Source organism: Oryza sativa, chromosome 10, assembly GCF_034140825.1.
Source record: "Oryza sativa Japonica Group chromosome 10, ASM3414082v1".
NCBI classification, from domain to species: domain Eukaryota; kingdom Viridiplantae; phylum Streptophyta; class Magnoliopsida; order Poales; family Poaceae; genus Oryza; species Oryza sativa.
In genome coordinates, this window is record NC_089044.1 from 1,071,501 (window position 1) to 1,084,658 (window position 13,158).

The window sequence follows — 13,158 nt, forward strand, 5'->3', positions numbered from 1 at the left end:
GTGACCGCCCGCGGAAGAGCTCGACGGCGGCTGCAGCCTCCCACTCCACGCCGCCGTGGGGAGCTCGTCGACCCAATGGAGGGGAGATGCTGTCTGCCGTGGAGGAGATGCCGTCGGGATTGCCAAGCTTGCCGGAGAAGCTTGATTCGCCGTCAGCGGTGAGGAATAGCCATCGAACTCCATGCTGCCTCGATCTACAGCTCAATCCACGCCTGTGAGCTCCGGAAGAGGAGGGTAAGCGCAGGGACAGGAGGAAGAGAGGCGCGACGGCCTGTGGCTAGGAGAGATCGTCGGTCTCGGACTCGCGGAGTAGAGGGGCGGAGCGCAATGCGCCGATGGGGGAAGGAGATCGAAGTATTACGTGATTCGGGGATCGTTAATAAGTGGGTCCATGGCCTTATCTATAAGTTATTTTCTGTCCTAAGGGGATTTATTGTAAAATATGTAATACGATAAATGTATATGGACTGAAGTTAAAAAAGGGAGGGGCTGATATGCAAAATATAGTGGGGCCCATATGTTGCTATATACGTGTCTTCATCTCCTATTTCTTAGGTGACAGTTGGAAAGATGGACTAGGGGTTCGGTGCACTGTGAAGGGCCTGATGCCCCAAATCAATTTGCTGCGGCTAGCCACTGTGCCATGTCCACTTGTTGCCGGCCACTACATGCCCCCGATCGTATTACATGCGTCGTCACCGTTCTGAGTCTCGAAGGGACAACTGTAGAGAGTACGTATCTTTACAGTTGATAAATAGGTAATCTTCAGAATTCAAAAGTTTATTTGGTTATAATCTTCAGCAAATAATATACTGGTACCATTTATTTGTTTATAATCATAAAAAATATTTAATTGATTATTACATATAAAATACATTTTGTAGAGAAAATTCAGAATTGTTTTATGAGAAACACAATCAACAAATATACCAGTACATGAATTTTGATCAGAGGTTATGGCCAAATACAACTTCATTTGGGAATTGATGCTAGCAAATTACACGCATATTTCATTTAGAAATAGAATGACAAATAGACATTAGGTATTTAGAAGCAAGCAACATTTTATTGTAGAACTAGTGTAGATAAAGATAAACTAACAGACCGATATACTTTATCTGGATACAAGCACATCCTCCATTCGCGCGCGAATCAATTAAGAAACTTCCGGGATCTAATAATGCCTTGCAGACGTTCTGCTATATCTGTCATCTCGGGCCTTTGGTCCACATTATTGTCTAAACACTCTTTGGATATCACAACAAGATTATGGAGATGCTCAATGTCCTTTTCTTCAGCCTCCTTACCAAACAGCATCTTATTTGCTCTTATCTCAGTTAAGTATGTGTCAAGGTAATTTCTGACAAAGCTACTTTCACCACCATAAACAGCTTTCTTACCGGTGATGATTTCAAAGAGCACAAGACCGAAACTGTAGACATCACTCTTGTTAGTTAGCAGACCAGTTTCACGATAAACTGGATCCATATAGTTGTTGTCGCCAATAACATCGTTAGTGTGCTCGGTGACATCTCTTGCAATTAACCTTGATATTCCAAAATCAGATATTTTTGGGTTGAATTGATCGTCCAAAAGTATATTGGCAGGCTTAACGTCACCGTGTTGAATGCTAGTTGAGGTCTTGGAATGCATGTAAGCCAGGCCTTCTGCAGATTCGGCAGCAATGGCCAAACGTTTGTCTAAAGTGAGAGGAACTTTGTTCTCACCGTGAAGGATGTCTTGCAGGCTACCATTCGAAACAAATTCATAGACCAAGATCGGGACATCTACCTCAAGGCAGCAACCTATTAGCCTGACGATGTTCTTATGGATTACTTGAGATTGGATAATAACTTCATTTGCGAATTGGTCCTTCTGCGTCTTGTCAACTTTCATGGACTTCTTTACCGCAACAGGATGCTGTTCATCAAGGAACCCTTTATATACCATACCAAAGGCACCATTTCCAAGAACATGACTATAAGTTTTTGTAATTCGCTTTAGCTCCTCCTTCCTGAATATCTTTATGCTCTTTGCATTTTCCAGTATAGGACCACCATTTCTAATGAAAAATTCCCTCATCTTTTGTTTCTCCTTGCGAAGAAGGAAAACAAAAACCAGAGTTGCGAGGACAAGGAGACCCGCTACGACTCCTATATATATGTGAGAAACAAGAAGTAGTTTCTTAGTAACTAGCATATATTTAGCAAAATAATTAATATAGTATGTCAAAATAAAATAAAATAATAATCTACTAGTTTGTACTATCTCTGGCATAAACGTTTGAGTTTTTACTATCTTTGAGTTACCACTTTAACCATAGATTTTACTACACATAAGATTAAAAATAAAATTAAGACAAATCTACGTATTGGTACTACCATTTTTATGTTCCCAAATTAAGTAATCCCTCTGTTTCAGGTTATAAGATGTTTTGACTTTGGCCAAAGTCAAATTGCTTTATGTATGACCAAGTTTGTAGAAAAATAATAATAACATTTTTAACCCAAGACAAATTTATTATGAAAATACATTCAATTATTGATTTAATGAAACTAACTTGGTATTATAAATATTACTATGGCCCTGTTTGGGGGAGCTTATAGCTGCTGCAGCATTTTCCAGAATCAGAAGCTCCCCAAACAGCCTAGCTTTTGGTCCAATTCTGAGAATCTGTAGTTGTAGAATCCAGAAAATAAACTAGAAGCCGGAAGCTGGGAAACCCAGCTTTTTCAGATTCTCAGAAGCTGGCTACCAACCAGCTGTTTCTTAGAATCTTAAGCTTCCCAACAGGCTCTATATTTGTCTATAAACTTAGTTAAATTTAAAGTAGTTTGACTTTGATCAAATTCAAAACGTCTTATAACCTGAAACGGAGGGAGTATTTTTAAAATTATTGAGAATCAAAATTTTGAAAGTTTGACCCAAACATTAAACGTAATGTAATCTCTTTTACCAGAAAACAGGAGTAGCATGATAAAATAAGTAGGAAATGGATGACGATAACCTATTCGGAGATGGGGGCTACACATGCGAGCTTACCCACAATCACTTTGGCTACCAGTGGAAATTTCTCAGTGCAAGTTCCTGCTTTGCCATCGCCTTTCATGCCAGGTTTGCACGGACAGTCATAACCTCCCGGCCTGTTCTTGCAGATCCCATCACTCGAGCACGGGTACACGTCGCGAAGCTCAGGAAATTGTATTCGGAGTTGGCACTCGTCAATGTCTGGGCATCATGATCTGCTGTTAGTCTATCAATATAATATGTATGTATGTATATGGTAGTATCAATATTTAAGAGAGGGAGGTACAAATGGTTCACAATCAAACCTTGGCAACCATCAGCGATGTATGGGTTGCCATCGTAATGATCGGAGCACTTGCAGATGTAGCCTGGGCTGCTGGTTGCGTTGACGCAGAAGCTGTTGCTGCTGCGACAAGCGTAGTTGTCCAGCGGCGGCTGGCCTTGCGCAGGGCAGGAGACGTTGGCGATGGCGAAGTCGAGCACGAAGGGGACGCCCCTTGGGTGCTTCCTGGACAAGGTCTGGTTGCCGTAGAGATCCTCCTTGGTGAAGTTGTACCAGTTCTTCTGGACAATCATCCCGTAGGAGCAAGGATTGGACGACCAAAAGACGTTCTTCTTGTGGGCGAACGTGACGGAGGCTATGCGGAGGCCGGCCGTCACGTTCGCCTCGCAGCAACCCATCCCCGAGCACGACCCGTTCTCCGCCGTCTCGGGGAACATCAGCCGCGACGCGCAGTTGAGCCTGTAGCCCGTGCTGGCCAGCGACGTGGTGAGCTGCGCCTCCATGTCCCAGCCCACGCCGGTGAGCACGTTGCGCGACGCCGAGAAGACGAACGGCGAGCCGGAGAGCACCGTGAGCTGCCGCCGGAACTCGTGGTAGGTCCCGTTGGTGGCGGCGCAGTCGGTGGTGACGGCGCCGTACGCCCGAGCCTCGCCGCGCGACAGCGTCACGTCCACGAGCTCCACGGGGAGGGACCAGTAGTCCTTCAGAGTCACGCTGTCGTTATCGCTCAGGTAGTAGCCGTCGGCGTTCCCCTGGAACGGAGAGTCCGGCGAGCCCCATGCGAGGAAAGCGCGAGGGGGGTCGAAGGTGCGGTTGCAGGTGACCTCGAAGCCGTCCAGGAAGCATCCGGGCGCCATGCCGAATGGGTACGGTATGCTAACGTCGCCGCACCTGTCGGGGCAGCCGGCGAGCGTGATCGGCTGCCCATCGCCGATGGCTCTTGCTGCCAGGATCAGCGCTTGCTGCACGACTACTGCTACTGCTATTAATATCATCGCAGCCATTTCTCTGCCAAAGTTAAGAGCCATATACCATTAGTTTTGTGTACACTTCCCCAAACTCGCCGGACAAGCGCTAGCTAAATGGAGTATATAGGGTTCATGATCGAGGTTCGTGAACTTTGAGCCAGCTATTATCTTGGCTTAATGTATCATTTGAGATATAAATATACAGGTGACGCAGCTCAGACCATGGTGGCGTGAAGTTAACATTTAGAGATTTATGATCGTTTCTGATCATTGGATCTAACAATGTCCATCCTGCTCAGCTAAATCCAACGATGAGAAACGATTTAGTATCGTGAGATACCGATACCTCGAGATACTTTTTGTTGGACGGAAGCAAATCTCTAGCATTTAAGCCCTTCCGATATATATGGTATAGTACGTATACCACAAATCTACTCCCACCACTCCTAAATCTTCTGCTGGTGCATGACTTAAACTATGAATTTTTTTTTCACGAATAAACTACGAATTTCTAGATGCTGAGAAATGCACTTTTTATTGATTTGGGGTACATGTCCAATATCATCATAATTAATCAAGGTCTGAGATATTAGTGAGGTTCCCCAAAAAGTAAGCTAGTTGATCTAAGCATGACTAAACATTTCCTAAACCAACATTTAATCATATCAATTCCCAAGTTATCAGTTAGATAGGGTAAACAAGCTATGGCTAAGTACGTAGGAACCATCCCACTTAACATTGTAAAATAATGCAATTTAGGTAGAAATCGGGATATTTGCAAAGTAGGAATAATATGCTCAATGAGGAATGCATGACTTGCCTTGCTCTGGTGCTGCTGGAACCTCTAAACAACTTCAAAGTAAACCAGAGTGTCGGAACTACTGGATTCTACGCGACATACAAAGTACACAAGTAAAATAGGATACAAGACTACCGAAACATGAAACAAAACCATTTTTTAATGGAGTCTAGTTAATTTTATGAATTTTCTACAATTTGAACGGACATAAACAGAGATCGGATGAGTTAGTTATGAATTTTAGAAGAATCTCTGTGTTTTTACTAGTAACAGAAAACACCTTAATATTGATTTGTTGCGTATTAAAGCCCGAGGACTGACGTCATTGGGGAGGGAAGCCGGTGCCAATAGGCAGGTCCCACTGGTTGGTGGCGCACGGTGTACGGTCCACTGGTCCGGGGAGTCCGGGGACAGGTGCACCTAGGGCTGGATATCGAGCCAGCTCGGCTCGACTCGGCTCGGCTCGCTCCAGCTCGTTAGGATAACGAGCTAGCTCGGCTCGGCTCGTTATCCTAACGAGCTAAAAGGCTAGCTCGGCTCGGCTCGTTTGAAAGCTCGAGCTAGCTCGTTTAGCTCGCGAGCTATACGCTGCCCTCCTGCTCGTGTGCACATTCGTGGAGTTGGAGTTGCAAATCAAGCAAATGGAGCAAAAGGATTTGGATTTTAGATGCACATACACACCTTGTCTACACATATACAGCAGAAGTGGTTGTCGACCAAGTCAACAAAGCTTGTCGATTTGCAGATCCTCGACTTCACCCGTCGTGTGGAGGCCGACGGCGGCGAGGACGCCAGGCTTGTGGTCCTGAAGCTGTACTCCTTGATTCAAAACTTGGAGTCTTGGAAGCGGTGGATCCAGTTGCTCCATGACCGAGCGAAGAGAGCCGAGCGACGGCCGACGAAGGCGATTGAGACGACGAGGCAAAGGTGGAGTGGGATGGCTGGCACTCGGCGGCGGGCTGGGGACCTAGAGCGGCGCCACGAGGGCGTGGGTTTGCCGGCGGCGGAGGGGATCGGGAGAGTTTTTTTTCTTTTGTTTTTTACGGAAAGGGATCGAGAGAGTTCGGTATTGATTTGGATGGTCACTGGTATAGGGTTGCTTGGTTAGTGTTGGATGGAGATGGGCTATGGGCTTTTTGCATCTTTTTCTTGGTGGATTTTATTGCGTTACTAGGCTTGTTGGGCCAGGTGGGCTACACTGTGCTGAGCTCGTTTGGCTCGCGAGCTGCTCGCGAGCCAGCTCGAGCTGGCTCGTTATAGATAACGAGCTGAAACCTTAGCTCGGCTCGTTAACAAATCCAAACGAGCCGAGCCGAGCCAGACACGAGCCGAGCGAGCTAACGAGTCACGAGCTTTTCGTCCAGCCCTAGGTGCACCACATGCACATGTGGTGCCGATGCGGCTGCCACGCAGGTGGCAAGTTGGACAGCCCCGATCTGCCTTTGGGCAGATCGGATGATAGGGAGGCGGCGGTGACTAACTGGCCATCCCAATTGGGGGAGAGAGAGAGGGGGGTGGGTCCAGGTGAATCGGGGGAGAGAGTCAAGGGAGAGAGATAGGGTCACCACCCACAACGACAGTGCGCTGCATGTAACCCTCACGAGCAAGCTGGGTTCACGCGGTCCGCCAGATTTTAGACGATCAGCTCATCCTAGATATCATAGGAATATTCGTTTTTGGATCCAACCCAAACCCACCTAGTCCTCCAACCAAAAACATATAAAAATAGGATGGACCCTCCCAACCCACCAAATTCCTCCAACCAAACACATGCCAAGTGTTAGTAGGTGGGATGGTAAAGAGATCTTGGATGGAGAGAAAGGCCTTGAGTTCAAATGTTGCTTGAGACATATCTATGAATATCAGTTGAAAAAAATCATATGACTTGGGGAAGTGAAGTGTAACCATATAGGTGCCTAATAAACTATCAAATATATTTTTTCGGTTTTTTTTTTTGGCTTTTGGGTTTTTCTGGAGTAGTTCTTTACGACCGGGGGGCGGGGGGCAAACTGAAGATGACTTGACTTTCCGTGATACCGACAAATGACGAAGAACAGAGAAGTGCTATATATCAGACACTATCGGTAAGTTTATATATATGATTATATTCACGGCACGCATCAACGACGAGTACGTACGTCAGTTACGTATATATAGGTTTTTAACGAAATGTGCCCTACTCGGCTGTGTCGCCTAGCTGGTTTCACACTGAGGTGAGCTCAGATGCTTTCTGTCTCTACTGATAATATATGCATGACTCGTTAGTCAGTCCTGTATAGTAGTAGTATTTGGAGTTCACATACACTGACTGCATTCTTAATTATTTTTCTAATAAAATAAATCGTGTTTCTGCCATAAAAGTTAAATTACAAAACTGCATACATTGTTTAATTTGGTTCCTACCCTATCTTCTAGTCATGCGTCAGGGCTAAACTTTTTTTCAATTAAAAGAAAAGACTTTGCCCGGCGAATAAAGAAAAGACTTGCCCGACAAATAAAGATATTAATGGACTTGTTTGAAAGATCGACAAAATTTCCCCGCTTGCATTGCGTTGGTTCACACCTTGTGTTTCAGTTAATACGACTCGCCAAGTCTTCAAATATATATGTTCGACAGGTCAATTACTCCCCTCCGTTGTTTTATCATGCCCGTGCACTGGGTAATGGTAGAGCGGATGAAGTTTAATCTCAATGATTTATCAGAGCACTCCAGCATGATCATGAGCATACATGACATAGACAGTGACGACAGAGGCATATTTCTGTATTAGATTTCGCTCTATGAGTAATGTATATGGACGACGCCCTTAATATGTGAGCCCGATGATTATAGCATGAGAGGAATTGAAGTGAGGAACATATGAGTAAATATTGCTATCGCCTCTGCACAAGAGACGTCTGATGGAATATTATGCGACAAATTTATATCTATATCTATATCTATACCTAATTAAAAAATAAGCAAGACTTCCGGTAAAAAACTTTCGTCCGTCCTTTTCTTTTTCACCGCTTTCCTTTTTCTTTTCTTTCGGTTTGTTTTTTCGTTGTTTTTCCCTTTCTTTCCGTCCACTTTTTTTCCCCTTTTTTCTCGCCCTTTTTCCATTTTTATCTCTGTCCGCTTTTTTTTTCCCGTTTCTCTCCATCCGTCTATTTTTTCCTTCATCTTTTTTTCACCTTTTTTCCTTTTTCGGTTTTTTCGTCAGGCCAAACCCTAGCGATGTCGTCACGTTGTTCTGTCTTCCCATGTGTTTCCTACTCCTATTAATTACAAAAATCGATTCCTCACTACTCTCTCGTCATTTTCCCCATGATTTTCAATTCCGCTTTAATTCACTGAATTTAATCTACATTTGAAAGTCACCTTTTTTATCCGAGTTTTGCGAATTCACTCCGATGGTGAAACGAAAAGAGGAGATCGAGTGTATGAAAACTCCTCAACCAATTTTAGAAGATCAAGAAAAGATTCGATCGGATCTATTTGAAAGTCACTTTTTTTATCCGAGTTTTGCGGATTAACTTCGATTTTGATAAAAACAAAAAGAGGAGATCAGGTGTATAAAAGTTCTCAACTAATTTTAGAAGATCGAGACAAAACTCCTCAACCAATTTTAGAAGATCGAGAAAGATTCGACTAGATTTGATGGAGAGGATCGGTTTTGGCATCGTATGAAGAGATTATCTTTTGGAGGTTGAAGACTGTAAGTTGGCTATGTGAGCCGGAACACTACAGCTCCACTTGTGGGTTAGGTCTAAAAGAGGCAAGCCAAACAGAGGGAGATAGCGGGCTGGGCTAGGACTGAAAATGAAGGAAGGAATGAGTTTTTGTCCAAAACCAAGAGTAAAATGTATAGCGATCCAAAAATATTCTCACCCGTTGCAACGCATGGGTATTTTTTCTAGTAAAAAATAAAGTCAATATTAACTTAAATAGAAAACTCTCTATGTACCCCTAAATTTATCCAAACCGTTATATGCCCATAAGTTTTCCTCATTTCCTTGTATACTCTCAAATTTAATTTGGATATCTTCTATACCCTTTCCGTCAATTGACCGTTAAATTCATGTAAAATAGTCTATTTTACCCTTTGATACAAAGAAACATACAAATTCATAGAGTATATTGTTGGTGTGTAAAAATTTTTTGTATGAGACTATTATATTTATGAGTTTGTTATATGAGATTATTTTTAAAATTTATGGGTTTTTAAGATAGGAGCGCTCCCTGCCGTCCAATCTTCATTACACTTCCCCAAACCGTTATCTTGGAAGCCCAGCCGTTCGTTACCTGAACTTCACTTCTCCCCAACTACTGCTTATCTCTGAACATTCGTCAGGTCCTCACACTCTGCACCAACGCCAAGCTGGCCGACAGCCACTGGCGCTGCCCGGACCTGCACACATGCAAAAATCGATACCACATGTATGTATGCATGTAATGCATGCTACGCTACAGTACGTCGAGTACTGTAGTAACGATGCACTCCAACGTGCACGAATATCTGATTCCTTCACGAACACGAACACCTTATGAAGTTCATTGCGAAGATCTCCTCACATGTATGCCAATTGGTATCCAACTATATCACCCGATATCTTTGATCGTTTTGCTTTGCTTCTTCCTGAGTTTAGTCCCGATCACACCATTGACCGAAGTTGATCTTCAAGTATCCTGACTCTAGTCACATTCTTACATTTTTTTTCTCGATTGTACCAGATCTCTGCTCACCCCTAAACACAATCCCAGTCTTCACCATTATTTACCAAGACTGACCTCAATAACTCACGTGTACACAATCAGACAAAACAACCGTTTATAGATACAGATATTATAACCTGACCAACATTAATCACACACACTCACACCCTGGGCTGTTCCTAGGGCCCATGAAATCAGGGGGCCCCAAACCATGTACACATGTATATACCTGTAAAAAGAATGGGCCAAAATAAAAATACTGGGCCCATCAGCCCAGGAGGGCCGGATCGCAGGAGTGAAGGAGCGTAGTTGTCCTCAGATCGCTCTGTAATTCGCGATTTCTTCTTTTCACGAAACGCAGCCCCAAACGTCGGCGCCGACGCCAATAATGGAGGGGGAGAGCTCAGTTTTGTGGATTCCCAAGAAATTTGTCTTTAATTTCATCGATATGCAACAGATCCTCTCAAAATTCCCTCATAACAAAGTTGTATATATGGTACTTCCTCAACTTTTCCCCATCCTTCCTCCTTTCTTATCTCATCGTTCCTGAATCAGGGGCTTGTTGTAGCTTGGCTTTCGTTTGTTCGCAAGATTCCCATTAGCTGTTGTCAAAAGAAGGTGTTCAGCAATTCTTTATGAACAGTGTTGAATAGAATAGGAGGAGAGGAATACTGCGTAACGCGGATTCATTGTATTGAACCTCAGGGGCCGGTATATATAGGTTACATGGATTGGATCTTAAGTAAACTCAGAGAGATAGAGATGGAAACTAATCCTATCCTACCATAACAAACCGGATACAATACGATCCTATCAATATACTCTAACATCCCCCTACGGTCCAAGCGTGAACAGCGCGGGCACTTGGACTGGAGAAGAAACCAGCAAGATGCTCAAAACGGATGATAGCCCTTTGTGCCGTAGTCGACGTAGCCAAAACAAAGGGTGCGAGAGGACAACACAGCTGCAGCTCCATGCTGATGCAGCGGCAAGAAGTCCATCAATGATGTAGCCACGCTGAGGAGGGTGCCTGCAACAACCAGTGAAGGTGTGGACCACAGGCAGCGGCACTGCGGCTCGAGGGGGGCAACGCAGCGGCAACCCGAAGCTTGATGGCGTAGTAGATGTGCTCACAGACGATCAATTGCAGAAATCATCATGTTTGTGTGCTTGATCGGGTGATCAGGCCGAAGTTGCACACAGCGGAATGACGAAATCGAAGCCGGATGCCGATGTCGGAGACGCATAGATGTCGACGAGGCGGTGGGCGACGCAGTTTTCACGTTACGCAGTATTTCTCTCCTCCTATTCTATTCAACAAACAGATTAGCTTGGTTCTCGGCTCAACCCCTCACGGCCCGTTTGGTTGGAGGGAGTTTTTAGGAGGGATTGGGAGTTTAGAGGGATGAGGCTATTAAGTGTTTTGTTTGGTTGGGAAACATAGGAATTTTGGTGGGATGGGGATGGGGAATTGAGGAAGGAACTCCCTCCTTTTCAATACCTGGGTAGGGGCAGGTAATTGGGAGGGAATTCCTCCTTTACTTTTTCTAAGCAAATCTCAGCCATCCGTTTTTATTAATGACCTAATCTCCAACTAAACTCCCTATCAATTTCCATCACCTCTACCAAACAAGATATTAGAATTAAAAATCAAATTCTCATCTTAATTTCATCATCAATTCCCTCGTGTAAACTCCCAATCCCCTTCCCTCGAGTTACCAAACAAGCCGTCAGGTATGATTAATTTGACTTCATTTAGCTTATCCTAGTACTAATGACTAATCTCTAAATCATATCTTTGCACCTATTCCTGTTCCTGAAATATGCTATTCCCTTCTCAGATGTACGGCTGAAAATTTGTAGATCTGAAGGTTCCAGGTTCTTTGATCTCTAATTTCTACCTATTGTCTTCTTTGCCTAGAAAGTATTTATCAGGAAGTGAGAAAAGGAAAAATAAAGAAAACGTGCCGATGATTTCATAGAAACACAAAGAGGATCCATTGACAAGTTTTTTAGAAGTAGTACAAGTTTTTGTGTGGAACAACCTAATGATCATGATTAGATGAAATCGCTTCCGGTAACTAATGTAGCCATGAGCCCATATGATGTGACCATGGCTACTATAGATATAACCGCTGCTCACACCAAGATAAAGTTGACTAAGTTCTGGAATCCAATTCAGCCACCTGCTACCGTGCTGAATTTAAATGGCCGCCAAATCTGTATACGAGCTATGTTTTCGGTCCGTGAGTACTTGATGGAAAGCTCTTGTAATCCTCTTTCCAGCGGATCCGGCCTCATCACTAAATTTCATTCCCGTCATCCACAATCATAGAAAAAAAGTGTTGCGTCGCTTATATTGGACCAATGGGCTTGTAACTTCGTTTGAGGTCCATGTGGGGTGCGCCCCAACTAGGTGGAGCACGACCTTAGGGACCCCTAGGTCGTCCTCTCACTTTTATAAATAGCTAGGTACCCCTTCAAGGTTTCTTGGGTTTTGTTGAGATTAAAGTTTAGCTTCGCTACTTTGCCGTGTAATCCCGTGATCGGTTAGATCGTCGGTTTGCCTGTTACGAAACCCCGGCTTATCATTTGTATTCAATTCCTTTTTGCAATTCAAATTGCTTTCATCTTGTTATTGTTTGTTTTTTCGATTTGCTTGCAGGAATAAGGTTGAGTCACACCAACATCAACACATATTCTCAAACCAATTTCATTGAATAAATCATTTGCAAAGCTAATTATTCATCACAAATTATTAATCATGATAATGATTTTACAAGGGTGACAACTTCTTGTAACGTGACGAGCAAAGCCTCCATTTGCTCTATTGCAATTGTTGAGAGGCGAGGTATGAAGCAGTCTTTTAGGCAATTTTGGTCGACTGAATGTGTGTATAGTGCTTCGAAGCGTACCAACAGGGTATTGTTTCGGAGCCAATTGTCCCTGCAGAAAGAACCATGTGTTCCAACCCCTACTTGTACCCTCGACTGTTGTTGGGGGATAGGCAGTAGCTTCATTCTGAAGAGATTGCCAGTGCGGTCCATATCCAATTGGCCCAGGACGATTCAGTCTGCTACAGATGAAAAATCCTCTTGATTAGTAATTCATTTTGCATTTTGAGATTTTTTTTTATTCCCCAAACCCCCTGTCCTTCGGCCGACATACCTGTTCCCAAGCCACCATGCATTGCGAGCCCAAACATGTGTCTTCTCCTGGCCAGAGGAACACTCTTGTCTTTTTATCCACTGCTAATCACACTGGCCGGAAGACTGAAAGCAAACATGTCAAAATTTTTGTTCTCATTTAACACCCGAGCCCACATGTCAGCCTCTTTCCCCATTCGTACAAATGAGATATGGGGCTGGGTGACGGAGGAGGCAGA

The 13,158-nt window shown here is 43.9% G+C and overlaps 1 protein-coding gene across 1 annotated transcript; it reads right to left on the reverse strand.

The window, feature by feature from the left end:
- Positions 1-990: 990 nt before the first annotated feature.
- LOC4347988 (wall-associated receptor kinase 1) lies at positions 991-6,137 on the reverse strand. The gene is made up of 4 exons (XM_015757798.3): positions 5,759-6,137; positions 3,333-4,318; positions 3,043-3,228; positions 991-2,153 (listed from the first exon to the last, which is right to left on the reverse strand). The coding sequence occupies exons 2-4, from the start codon at positions 4,312-4,314 to the stop codon at positions 1,153-1,155; spliced, it is 2,169 nt and encodes a 722-aa protein (XP_015613284.1). The 5' UTR covers positions 4,315-4,318; positions 5,759-6,137; the 3' UTR covers positions 991-1,152.
- Positions 6,138-13,158: the final 7,021 nt, after the last annotated feature.